The 12,207-nt window shown below is 55.2% G+C and overlaps 1 protein-coding gene across 2 annotated transcripts; it reads left to right on the plus strand.

Annotated features, from left to right (window-relative positions):
* The first annotated feature begins 606 nt into the window (after positions 1-606).
* Six3 (SIX homeobox 3) lies at positions 607-11,906 on the plus strand. 2 transcript variants are annotated; one of them, XM_051175207.1, is made up of 4 exons: positions 607-699; positions 8,622-9,438; positions 11,157-11,316; positions 11,728-11,906. In XM_051175207.1, the coding sequence occupies exons 1-4, from the start codon at positions 630-632 to the stop codon at positions 11,815-11,817; spliced, it is 1,137 nt and encodes a 378-aa protein (XP_051031164.1). In that variant the 5' UTR covers positions 607-629; the 3' UTR covers positions 11,818-11,906. The 2 variants fall into 2 exon arrangements, with proteins under 2 accessions (XP_051031164.1, XP_051031165.1); XM_051175208.1 differs by lacking the exon at positions 607-699 and adding an exon at positions 969-1,092.
* Positions 11,907-12,207: the final 301 nt, after the last annotated feature.

The raw sequence follows: 12,207 nt of genomic DNA on the forward strand, positions 1-12,207 counted from the left end.
CGACTTCTCTTCTAGGGCCCAGGCAGTTAGTGTTCTCACCTGCCTGCTAGGGAGCAGGTATGGGGCGGGAAGAGTGTTGCCCACGTGCAACTGGAAGTGGCTTCGCGGAATCTTCTAGACGTGATTTTTCGGTGATCGGAGCTGACTTGAGACTAACTTCAGGCAGTGTATCCCTAAAGGACGAGTATCAGTCCGACTGTCGGCCTGTGAGTTTTTCCTACAGGTTCGCACTGAGTGAAACCACTTATCCCCACCTACCCCCACCCCCAAGCAGCTTTTCTGGCCGAGTGACTGGGGCCAGGCCCCGGGCCCTGAGATCTGTAAGGCTGAAGTTCTTAATGCTCACTGCATAAGTCCAAGCTGTTTCGAGCCCTTGCAGGGTCAGGAGGGAAACCCTACATGGGAAATGGAGATCCAGATAACCACCCCATACCCATGGCAGGGAAGAATTCTAACCTCGACACACAGGACTTTGGACCTACTGCCTTGCCACCTCACTCTCGACCCAATCTGTGATCTGGATTGGCGGGGGGGGGGGCACAAGGAGGGAAAGCTGCTGAGGGAGTTGAGTTGATAAGAGGAGGGAGATGTCAAAGAGGGAAGAAGCTAGACTAAGTGAAGATGTGCAGATGGGTGAGAGGTGGAGATGGGGTTGGGGTTGCATCACGGGGCACCAACTATTCACCCTTCTATGGAGAGGTGCGTCTGGCTGCTCTGTTACTCCCCCCCCCCAATAAAGCTAATGATGTAGTAATTTAGGAGGGGTGAGGGGCTGGGCGAAAGGAGGGAGGGGAGAGGATGGGGGAACGCGCGCCCCAAGAGCGAAAGCAAACAGCTAGCTGTAGAGGCGCTGCCGCAGTTCAGGCTTCCCAACAGGTTAGTTAGCCTAGGATCCACCCGGCATTTCGCAGGAAGGGGGGGTGGGGTGGGTGAGATAGCTCCTGGAGGGAGAGCCTTCCTGGAGGACAGAGAGAGGGAAAGAGAGATTGGAGCGACAGCGCTCGCGCAGAGCCCTTTGAAAGGACTTACACTTCCTAATGAATATTTATCCGCCGCTGCTGCACGCTCCCGGCTTCTCTTACCTTTCCGCAGGTAAGATCCTCCCTGCTCCCCTACCCTGGGGGGTCATCCCAGTTCCCCGGAGCACGGGTGGTCAATCTTTGGGCTGCCGGGGTGAGGAGTGGGGTATGGTGGCTTCGCGGTGTGCGATGAGACCCGCATGACCAACAGTGTGGGGGCTACCTGTGTGGAATGGGGGGAGAGGGGAGAGAGGAAGGAGAGGAAAGAAGAGAGAGGAGAGAGAGAGAGAGAGAGAGAGAGAGAGAGAGAGAGAGAGAGAGAGAGCATGCGCCCCCGAGTGCGCGTCTGCTCGAGGTACTCCCTAAGGACATTTTCGGACTTTCCTCGCGGATGCCCTGAATCTCTTGCCTTTGCCTTTCTTTGGTCCCCCCCCCCCAATCTTTGGGGCTCTTCTACCTCCTCCCCCACCCTACCGCGCCCTTGGTTGCCAAGGGCTCATCTGCCCTGCTTTCTGCCTCCGGCGCGCACCCCTCCGGGCAGGCTCGCGCATCTCTCACAAAGAGGACGGAGAGTTCTTTTTCCGCAGTAACCCCTACACCGAGCCGGCTGGTCAGGGATCCCTGGGCCCCCTTCCCGCAGATTCGGCCCCCTTTCCGCAGATTCGGCTCTTGAGATTCTGCCGTGCGCTCTGCCTCTTTCCCCCTCTTGGGGCGCAGGGGCTCAGTGCAAGGAGATGAGAGAGATGGTCCATGACTGGGACTCCGCGTACTGGGGTTAACTTTACAAGGGATCCACTAACCAGGGACTGGGAGCCAGAACCGCTCCCCACCAAGGTAGCAACCCTCCACCCTTGCCACCGCTGGCAGGAGGAGCCCAGTGAACTCGGACCCGCCTAAGGGGAAAGAGGGAGGGGAAAGGGAAGGGGTCGGGGAGGAGCTGATGCTTTTACACAGAATTCTTTAAGCAGACTTACCCTGCCACCTGTTGAGAATCAGTCTGGGGTCAGCCAGCTCCGGTTCTGCCTGAGGTGGACACAGAAAAACAAAAGCCAAGTTGGGAAAATAAATTTCTTTGGCCATGCTAGGCGAGGCAGGTTAGGGTCACAGACAGCCCTGCGCTGGGGTCGCAAGGCTGTAAGATCCAAGTGGAGACTTTGCTAGAAGTCCCAGGACTCAACATCGGTCCCCATCCCAGGCCTCCTCAGCTCAGAGGCCAGGAACTCTGAGCGGGTGAACTCGGCTCTCAGGGCTCAGCACCCTCAGTTCAGCTTAAACCCAGGCAGGCCTTCTAAGCCGTGTTCAGAAGTCAAGAGCAGCAGCGCCGCCGCTCCTTGCAGCCTTTCATGATGCAGGCGCTTCTTATTCTTGTGTCTCGGCCTCTCTGGGCGCCCCGGGACAAAGCCCCCAGAACCCGGTCGCTCCCTTCCCGCTAAATCCCCTTCGGGGTCAGTGCGCTACCAGCACAGGGCCGCACGCCTCTCCTGCTAGCCGTGTGGCTCTTAAAGAGCCCCACACCCCTCCGCCCCGCGTGCTCCTTCGACCCCCGCCACCCCTCCCCTCTCCTCCGGATCTAGCCCCCCACGCCGACGCCTGAAGTCCCTGCTGCCCCGACCCAATGCCCGCAGACTCCCAAACCCCTCCTTTCGCCTCCTCCCCTGAGCAGCCGGTGGAGCTGCGAACTGAATTCTTCTACCCTCCGTTTTAGGTCCCCCTTCACTCCAAGAGTACCCGCTCTGCTTTTGCCCTTTGAATGGATCATGACCTGGCCACTACCTTTGCCCGGCTCAGAGATGATTTTAGTATGTCTACCCGGGCTTGGTTTAGGGGGTCGTGGAATGGAAAAGGGGCTGGGCCCAGGAGTGGAGCTGAATGGAAGAAGGTAAGGGAGGAGGAGCCGGTCAGATGGACTTGGACTCTGAGGCTCCGCTACCCCAGAACCCAAATTGGCCTTCATTGGTCGGTGAAAGCGAGCCTTGAATGGGTTCCTGAGGTTAGCAAGTCATCTTGCCCAGTGGGGGCGGAGGGGCCTGTAAGCAAATGGAGACTAGAGCGTCCAGAAGATCAAGAACTGACTTCCCTGTTCCCAAACCCCATTTAAAGATCCACGAGCTAGGTGACCAAGAAAGGAGTGAGAGGGGACCTTGAGTTCCAAACGTCCAGGGGGAAAGGACGATGGAGGAGAGAGGGGGCAAGGGGAGAAAGCCAATTCTTCCCAAGGAGTGAAGTACAGTTTCTAAAGATTTTTTTTTTTAAATAATAACTAGTCAACCATGTCCCTTGCCCCAAAAAGAGAAGAAAAGAAATAGATGGTTGTCATAATGAATGTCTGTCTCCACTTTCCTTCCAAAAATTCCTCTCTTATGCCCTCCAGGTTTGTCCAAAGAGAGTAGCCTTGCTAGTTAGTGTACCTTCTTCATGTCTCTCCAGGGCTAGACACATGACTGAAGCGAGATCAGAGGAGTAGTATGAAGGCAAATGCGAACCTCCAAGTCAGGCTCTGGCGCCCAAGTTTCATCAGTACTGACAGGTTCTATCATTTCACTTTGTGGGCTCTGTGGAGGCGCCAACGGTGTTGGTTTAGGGAGCTGAACCTGCCCACTCTTTCTCAGATGCAGGCCCGGGGTTCTACTTGTCGGATGATTGGTGGAAAGAAATGTGAGGCCTCCTGGGGAGATGAGACCAAAGGAATTTGAGAAAGGGAGGCAGAAAGCTGTGTGTGTATCTACCCGTCTGCCATTCCAGCTCTCGTCCAGATGAACCTTTCAGGAACTGGGGTGTCTAATTGATTTATAGCTGGCTCTGTGGGGAAAATTCGTGATACACACGGATGATGAACCAGATTCAAAAGCTGTAAATATCCACCTCCCTACTTTCAGGTACACATAACCGCTGGAACTCTCCCCCAAGTTCTAACACCTTTCTCCTGGGGCTAGATCACTGTGTAGCCAGCTAAACTGGGTTTGTGCCCACCCTCTTGAGCCTGGCTGTGGGAGGTGTTCAGGTCCTAGATAGAGCCAAACCGCTCTTGTTTGAGGATGTGGGGGGTGGAAGGGCCTTTAGCGGGCGGCGGGGCTCATTAGGCAGAGCGGGGTGCCTTGAGGTGCGCGCTGCCGGCCCCAGAGGCCGCCTTTGAGCCGTCGGGGCGGCTTCATTAAGCAGCGCTAACAAGGCGTACAAATGCCGGGCCCAGCAGCTTTCTTGCAATGCTGGGGCCTTAGCAGGGCGCCAGGCTAATGAGGGTCACTCAAAGGGGCTGATCAAATATTCAAATTTCCCCTCACGCCGGGAACTTTTATGCACCGGGAAAGTTGAGGCAACTGAGCTGTGTTTACTGTCCTGAGCGACAATTGCTTGAAGCCAGGATCCCCGGAGGCTAAGGAAGGGAGGGGAACTAAGGGGAGGGAGCAGTTGTTGTTGTTGTTGTTGTTGTTCAAAGGAAAGTAATCGGGGGTCCTTGAAGGGCTTCGAGGCCTCCCCGCCCGAGTACTGAGCTCCCCTGCGCCCTCCCTGGCGGCCTGCGCCAAGCTTCTTCGTTTGCAACTTGCGGGGAGGCCCAGACCACCCGCTACCCAGCAATCTCCGTCTTCCAACGTCCCACAGCCCGGAAGAGGCGTACCCCCCAGGACCAATCTTACTGACCATTTGGGTTGGCAGTTCCGGGTTGAGCAAGGAGAACCAGGAGTAGCTGTCCCAGGCCCTCTGGGACACGCTCTCCTGCAGACCTGCGGAACCCTTGGCGTACCAAATAAGAAGGGAGTGGGGTTCCAGCAAAGTCCCCTGATTATACAGAGGCTGTAAATAAGTGCCTGGCAGAGCAGGACAGAACACTCCCCGGTTCAAGTGTTACCATTTCTCTCCGCACCAGCTGAACTCTGACCCAAAGATACGGTGGGCCGGGGTTGAAGGTGTTGGCAATTTTGTCTGAGCAGGTGACGGTAGATACACTAAGTCCCAGATTCTTGAGTTTCAGAGGCCAGAAAGAGAGATCTAGAGGCCCTACAGGCTAATTCACACCTGTCTTGCGGCTCTGAGAGTATTGGGGTGCAGGCGATCCTCAGCGTCCCACCGACTCTTCCTAGCTCTCGGCCTTACCCACCCCTGACCAGCGAAGAAGGCAACCTGGGTCATCGGCACCGGCCCTTCTCGCCAGTGTTCAGTGCGTGGGAATTTGGGAAAACTCCAGAGGTCCACAGCAACCCCCCCGGAAAATGCACACACCTAAACCTTTCAGATCAAGACTCTGTGGATCCCCAGTGGGATCCAGTCCTGCAATAAGCACCGGGGACTATCTGCCCCGCCTCCCTGCCCAGCTCTCAGGACTCTCAACTTACCGGCATTGGAAGCAGCGTAGTGCTTCCGGCCTGCGCCAGAGAAGTGCTGGTGGCGGTGTGGCCGGAGGTGGGCTCAAAGGGAGGTGCAGAACTCAGTTTTGCTAGACGCTCTCCCACAGTCCTGGGCTGTTGCAGGCCCGGCCAGGGTAGGGGCGCACGCAGAGCTGTGCGCCTTTCCTGCAGCCCTCCTCCCGGCTTAGCGCTCGAAAGGCGCGGCCGCCACCGAACTGCCGAGTGGCTGGAGTGCAGGACTGCTCCCGAGCAAAGTCCGCAATCCTTTTGCCTCAATTCTTCCTGAGTGGAGAGGGTTTTCGATTTCAGTGCTTTCGGCACAGCCCGCGGCACCTGCCCAGCCTCCCTCCAGGCCTGTGTCCCCCCCACTCGGAGGCGGGGGGTTGCGAGGATTGGGAGGGACTGGCCGGGTTCACCCGCCCGCCTGGCGCCTGGGTCCCCGGCTCCGGGGGATGCAGTTTCGGGGTCACGAGCTGCTTTCAAAAAGTTGAACACAATATTCGGAAACCCACCCGTAGGAATTCTCCCCCCCCCCCACGCGGCACAATACCCACTCCCCTCCCCTTTTTCATTCCTTCCTCCCCCGCTTCCTCCTCCTGCCCCTTCTCCCTCCCACTTTTCAGCCTATAATCCTTCCCCTATAAGAGAAAGGGGTCGGGAAGAAAAGACGAAGTGTCTGTTTTTGTGTCCCAACCTTTGGGCTCTTTCTGGGCCTGCAATGAGCGACCGCCCAGAGCCTCGCAGCTGAGCGGAAAAGGACTCCTGGTCCACAGAAAGATGTGTGTGTCACACACACACACACACACACACACACACACACACACACACACACAGAGAGAGAGAGAGAGAGAGAGAGAGAGAGAGAGAGAGAGAGAGAGAGAGAGAGAGAGAGAGAGAACCAAAGTGGGGCTCGACGGATCCACCTTTTAGGGAAAACATTCGTCCACCCAGTCAGTGAATTTAGGTTCCCCACCTGCCTCCAGCTAGCATAGTTCTAGTCCAGCCCAAACACTGCTGTCACCCTCAAACCGGGTTTTCACTTCTAGCCCCTTTAAAACCTGGCGCTACTGGATCAAGGCCTAAGAAAGACCCAAGCTGGAGATTTAGGGCCAGCGACCATTTTAGCTCCAGGCTCCAGTTAGGCTCGCATTTAAACTCTCCCACAATCTTTTTTTCACTCCTCCCTCATTGAGATCTCCCGAGTGGTGTGTACCCGGCGCCGCGCCCCCAGATCTGCATCGGAATGTAGAAAAGATCTTTTTTCTTTTTTTTTTTTTCAAAAAAAAAAAGTTTTGAATTCCTCAATGATTTTTCTTCTGGAAAGGCAGCTTAGGATAATTATTTCAGCTTTATTGAGAGCAGATTAGTAGAAGTCTGGGCGCTGCGTTTCAATACGCGTTGTACATGGGCCGACAATGTGGGCATTGTTGGCTACTGTGTGTGAATCCATTCAACATATACACTTTTTAACACCAAACCGAATCCTGTCTAAATATACACAGTGCGTAAGGAAAGATGTCTCTGACCCGGACAAATCTGCGTAAATCACACTTCCATAGTTACAGAAGCCTTACAAAGGGAGGCTGGACTCAAGATGCAGATTACAACTTCTCACAAGCAACATACCTAAGAATAAATGCCCCTGGCTGGCTTGGGGACCCTGGTGCCCCGCAGGCAAGGAAGGCCCTCTTCTTTCTTTGGACGAAAGGGAGTCTGTTTAGGGGTTGTGATATTACCTTATGAAGAAATTAGATTTTTATTATTTGTTATCATTGTTATTTACATTATGTACAAGCAAGGAACTTTCAGGCCTTGGGTGTTTACTCATGGTGCCCCCTACAGTTTCAGCTTCTTTCTGAGGATGCAGGGCAGGCCCAGTGATTGTGCCCATGGATGTAGGAAAAGTGGGCACTCTCCAAACTCCCCATGGTCCAGAGATCCCCTAGGTTTTTCGGTTCCTGTTGCTTCCCTACAACCGTGGGAGGCATCTAGGGATGGGGAGACAAAGGGTGGGATTGCTTTTGAAGATGGAGAAAGTGTAGTGCTGTTTTTGTTATTTTAAAATACTAGGTGATGGAAGAATTCACTGACCCTTGTCTGGGAGCTGAGTAAAAAACTGCATTCAGCAAGGAAGAAAGCGGGGTAAATGTATTTCAGTGGCACTGGCCAGGAAAGCCTTCACAGGTCCTGGGTTCAACCTCCTGGGTACCACATATTGTCTCCCAAATCTAAGCTCACTCGCTCACCCGGCGGCTTGCTAGGCTGAGTGTGCAAAAGGCCTCATTCTCTCTCTCTCTCTCTCTCTCTCTCTCTCTCTCTCTCTCTCTCTCTCTCTCTCTCCTTCCCTCCCTCCCTCTCCCTCTCCCCCTCCCTCCCTCCCCCCTCTCTCTATCACTATTAGCTCGCACATAGACAGAAAGACAGACACTGTGTGCAAACCTTGGTTACCTGGTCCTCAGCTGCAGGCTGCTCCTGAGGCTGGGAGCCACTTCCCCAAAACACTCCTTGTAACTAATTGGTTGTCTCATCTAACTACTCTACATCTAGTCCTTTTAGAATTTTTGGATCAACTTCCTTGAGCAAGAGGAGAGAGAGACTGAGAGACAGAGACAGACGCAGAGAGAGGATATTAAGAGTTGCAAAGATTTTTTTTTTTTTTTTAATTGTTTCGCCTTCCTCTCCCTCCTCCTCCCCCCTCCCCTCCGGCTAAGTGGTAAAACCGTCCTTACGTTCTCGGTATTGATTGGCAGGGCTGACAGTGATTGGCAGTGGTTGCCGTGGCAACGCCACAACGACACGCCACAGACCAATAGAAAAGCGAAACAAAATGTTTCAATGCTGCACTCACTGTGGATTTAGGGGAGATATTATGAGGCTGTTGTCATTAGGGCGATTGCTGTGGAATCGCTGAATCTTGACTCGCCGGTGGTTGGCTCTCGCTCTCCTCTCGCTCTCTTCTTGCTCTCTCTCTCTCTCCCTCTCCCTCTCTCTGCCTCGGGTTCTCTCTCTGCGCGCGCGCACCGGGCCGCTCTCCTTCCTCCCTCTCTATGTGGCTGCGCGGGTGTGTGTGTATGTGGATGTGTGTGGGGTGTGGGTGTCCCTTACGTCCTTCCTCCTCCCCCTCCTTCTCCTTCTGCTCCCCCCTCCTTCCCATCTCCTCCTCCCCCCTCTCCTCTCCCTCCTCCTGGTCCTCATCGCCCCTCTCCTCCTCTTCCTCCCCTCTCTCTTCCTCTCCCTGAATTTTCTCCTCTCCTCTCAGGTCAGTCCATGGTATTCCGCTCCCCCCTAGACCTCTATTCCTCCCACTTCTTGTTGCCAAACTTCGCCGATTCTCACCACTGCTCCCTACTTCTGGCGAGTAGCGGCGGCGGGAGCGGTGCGGGCGGCGGCGGCGGCGCGGGAGGAGGCGGCGGCGGGAACCGTGCGGGAGGCGGCGGTGCTGGCGGAGCAGGCGGCGGCGGCGGCGGCGGCGGCGGCTCCAGGGCCCCCCCGGAAGAGTTGTCCATGTTCCAGCTGCCCACCCTCAACTTCTCACCGGAGCAGGTGGCCAGCGTCTGCGAGACGCTGGAGGAGACGGGCGACATCGAGCGGCTGGGCCGCTTCCTTTGGTCGCTGCCCGTGGCCCCCGGGGCGTGCGAGGCCATCAACAAACACGAGTCGATCCTGCGCGCGCGCGCCGTCGTTGCCTTCCACACCGGCAACTTCCGCGACCTGTACCACATCCTGGAGAACCACAAGTTCACCAAAGAGTCTCACGGCAAGCTGCAGGCCATGTGGCTCGAGGCACACTACCAGGAGGCCGAGAAGCTGCGCGGCCGCCCCCTCGGCCCAGTGGACAAGTACCGCGTGCGCAAGAAGTTCCCGCTGCCGCGTACCATCTGGGACGGCGAGCAGAAGACTCATTGCTTCAAGGAGCGGACTCGGAGCCTGCTGCGGGAGTGGTACCTGCAGGATCCCTACCCCAACCCCAGCAAGAAACGCGAACTGGCGCAGGCCACCGGCCTCACTCCCACACAAGTAGGCAACTGGTTTAAGAACCGGCGACAACGCGATCGCGCTGCGGCAGCCAAGAACAGGTCAGTGGCGGGGACCGCGGCTGGGCCAGGGCCTCCGGGGTTGGGGAAGGAGACATGAGTTGAAATGCAGGCGATCCTGGAGTGGTAGGGGCAGATGACCCAAAGCTGGAGAAGCTGGAACTCTCTGGGTAGTTGGAGAAAGTTTGGGGTTGTCCTGGAACAGGGAACCACAGACAGTGTTTATAGACTGCTTTGCCCAAGAGGGGCATTTTATCAGGGCCGGAACTATGCCTCTCTAGTGTCCTCTACCCATGGTGCCTTAGTCCCCTGGTGGCTTTCCTCAGCCCTGGCTCCAGCTATAAGGATGGGAGGAAAGGAAAACTCTATTTGCTATCTGATTATATCTATGCATTGTAAGGGGGGTAGCCTTAGAGAGGCCCAGTAGCGGCAAAGAGGGGGAAATGGACCTAGGTTCCTGCCACAAAGGGAAGAAGGCCCCGTGGCCACAATCCAGCGAGCTTCATTCTGGGACCCTGAACAGGGAACACAGACTGGGCGTGAAGAGGCCTAGTGTGTTTAAATTGATGTGTTCACAAAAGTGTGTCCACTCCTGGTGTTGCTCAAGTGCTAAGTCTCTGGATGGCCTCAGTTAAGGCGCATCCATCCCTTTAGTGCACTCGCTTTAGTGGGGAAGCAAACATCCAGCAGGTGCAGCTCTGTAGCAAGCAAGTTGGTTACAGAGTCATGGAATTGTTTTGGTTCTGGTTGATTCTTACTTAAAGCTGGGTTAGAAGAAAAATCCGTAGGAAAGGGAGAGAAGCTAGAGAAAATGAGTCCAAATGGAAGGGAGAAGCGAGGGTGAGGGGTGGGGGTAAGCAAAAGCTCTGATCCAGAGCCTTGCTCAGTTAGAAAGGCACTAGGCCTGGGACCCTGCAAGGAGCTGGCACCCCAGCTGCTGACAGCTGCTGGTGGCTGGAGGCTTAGAGTGAGTAAGTGCCTGGAGTATGTGCGACTTTAGGTGGTCCAGGCCTGAGGCCACCTGCCTCTCATCTCTGTCCGTGGAGGTCACTTTTCGTCAGATGGGGGAAGCACCCAGGACCAGGGAAAAGGCTTCCTTAAGGGCAGACACTAGGCTCAGGCAACTGCTTTTTTTGCCCAGAAAAGAGACAATCTATGCTTTCTTTCTGCCTTCTCTTTCTCCCCTTTTTCTTGCTTCTCCCCCCACCCCCATCTTCTAGTTTCCACCTCCCTATTTTCTCTTCCCCGGATCCTGCGCTCTCCGCATAGGGACTCAGGAAGTAAAACGGTGGGAACTCTTGGGAGAAACCCCCCTCCTGTCCCTGCAGCTCTGGATGTATGTTTGGGAAAGCTGGGCAGTCTGGGTCTCCAGGCAGCGGGCCTTGGGGTTTCAGAAGAAGAGCGAAGCTCTTTCCCACTGTCTTGCTGGTCCTGGGCTCAAGCAAGGTCCCTTGCCGCCTGCTCAACTCTCCGCAGGCGGCTGGCTTGGGGTTCAATTCTTTCTTTAAGGCTGTCCCTATCTAGAATGCTTCCCTAAGCCAAGGAGCCGGGACTTGGGTTAGGAAAGCTCCCCAGTACTCTGGGAGTTAGCAGCTGGGTGCCTGGGAGAACACAAAGCGCTGTCGGGGGCGATGGCTAGAGAACGGACGCTGGAGGTAGGAGTGAGGGTCCAGTCGGGCCAAGCTCCCCTCAATGCGAGCCAGGGGAGCAGGGTGGTGGGCCTCTGAGTCAGGGCGAGCACGGCTCTCTCTTTCCCGCAGGCTCCAGCATCAGGCCATCGGACCGAGTGGCATGCGCTCGCTGGCCGAGCCTGGCTGCCCCACGCACGGCTCGGCAGAGTCGCCGTCCACGGCGGCCAGCCCCACCACCAGCGTGTCCAGCCTGACGGAGCGCGCGGACACCGGCACTTCCATCCTCTCGGTAACCTCCAGCGACTCGGAATGTGATGTATGATAGCCAAGGCCGCCCTCTTCCTCCTTCCCCTCCTCCCTCTTCACCTTCCCCTCCTCCTCTTATCCCTGCTCCTCTTCCTTCTGCTTCATCCCTAGAACAAACCGAAATCAGGATACACACACACACACACACACACACACACACACACACACACACACACACACACACACGCACGTCCATATACACTCCCACCCCAGCCAAATATATATATATATATATATGAACAAGAAAAATAAATTAACCTCAAACCATCAACAACCCCCCCCCCACCAACTACCACCACAGCCACCCCAAAGGACCGCGACGCCACCAGACAGTCACAAACGCCGACGTTGCGGGCAGAAAACATAAAAGAGGTGACAATTGTATACTTTCCAGGACAAGCACGGTTTCTCCTTTTGGTTCCCACGGACCCGGCACCCCACCTGCATGACGATTTATTTGTATCTGGGAAAATATTCTCTCTAGTTTAAAACGATTTAAGGAGTCGACCATACAAAAACCACCGCCGTGACGACGAGACGACAAAAGCAAACAGACAAAAAGGAAAAAAACAATCTGACATCTCCGTTCTGAAATTGTTTTTTAAAAAGGAAAGAAAAAGAACGAAAGAAAAAACTCCTCGAGAGAAATAGCAAATGTTTCTTCCTTCTGTTGCTCTCTTTTCTCCTTTATCTATCTATCTCTCCCTCCCTCCCTCTCTCTCTCTCTCTCTCTCTCTCTCTCTCTCTCTCTCTGTTTTTAAGTCCAAGTTTTGGTCAAACACGATAGGACCTTTTGTTTTTTGTTCAGCAGACAATCATTTTCTTCGTAAGCACCTTTTCTCTCCACTCTGTCACTGCCTGTGTGGGTACTGGT

Source organism: Phodopus roborovskii, unplaced genomic scaffold, assembly GCF_943737965.1.
Source record: "Phodopus roborovskii unplaced genomic scaffold, PHOROB, whole genome shotgun sequence".
Taxonomy (NCBI): domain Eukaryota; kingdom Metazoa; phylum Chordata; class Mammalia; order Rodentia; family Cricetidae; genus Phodopus; species Phodopus roborovskii.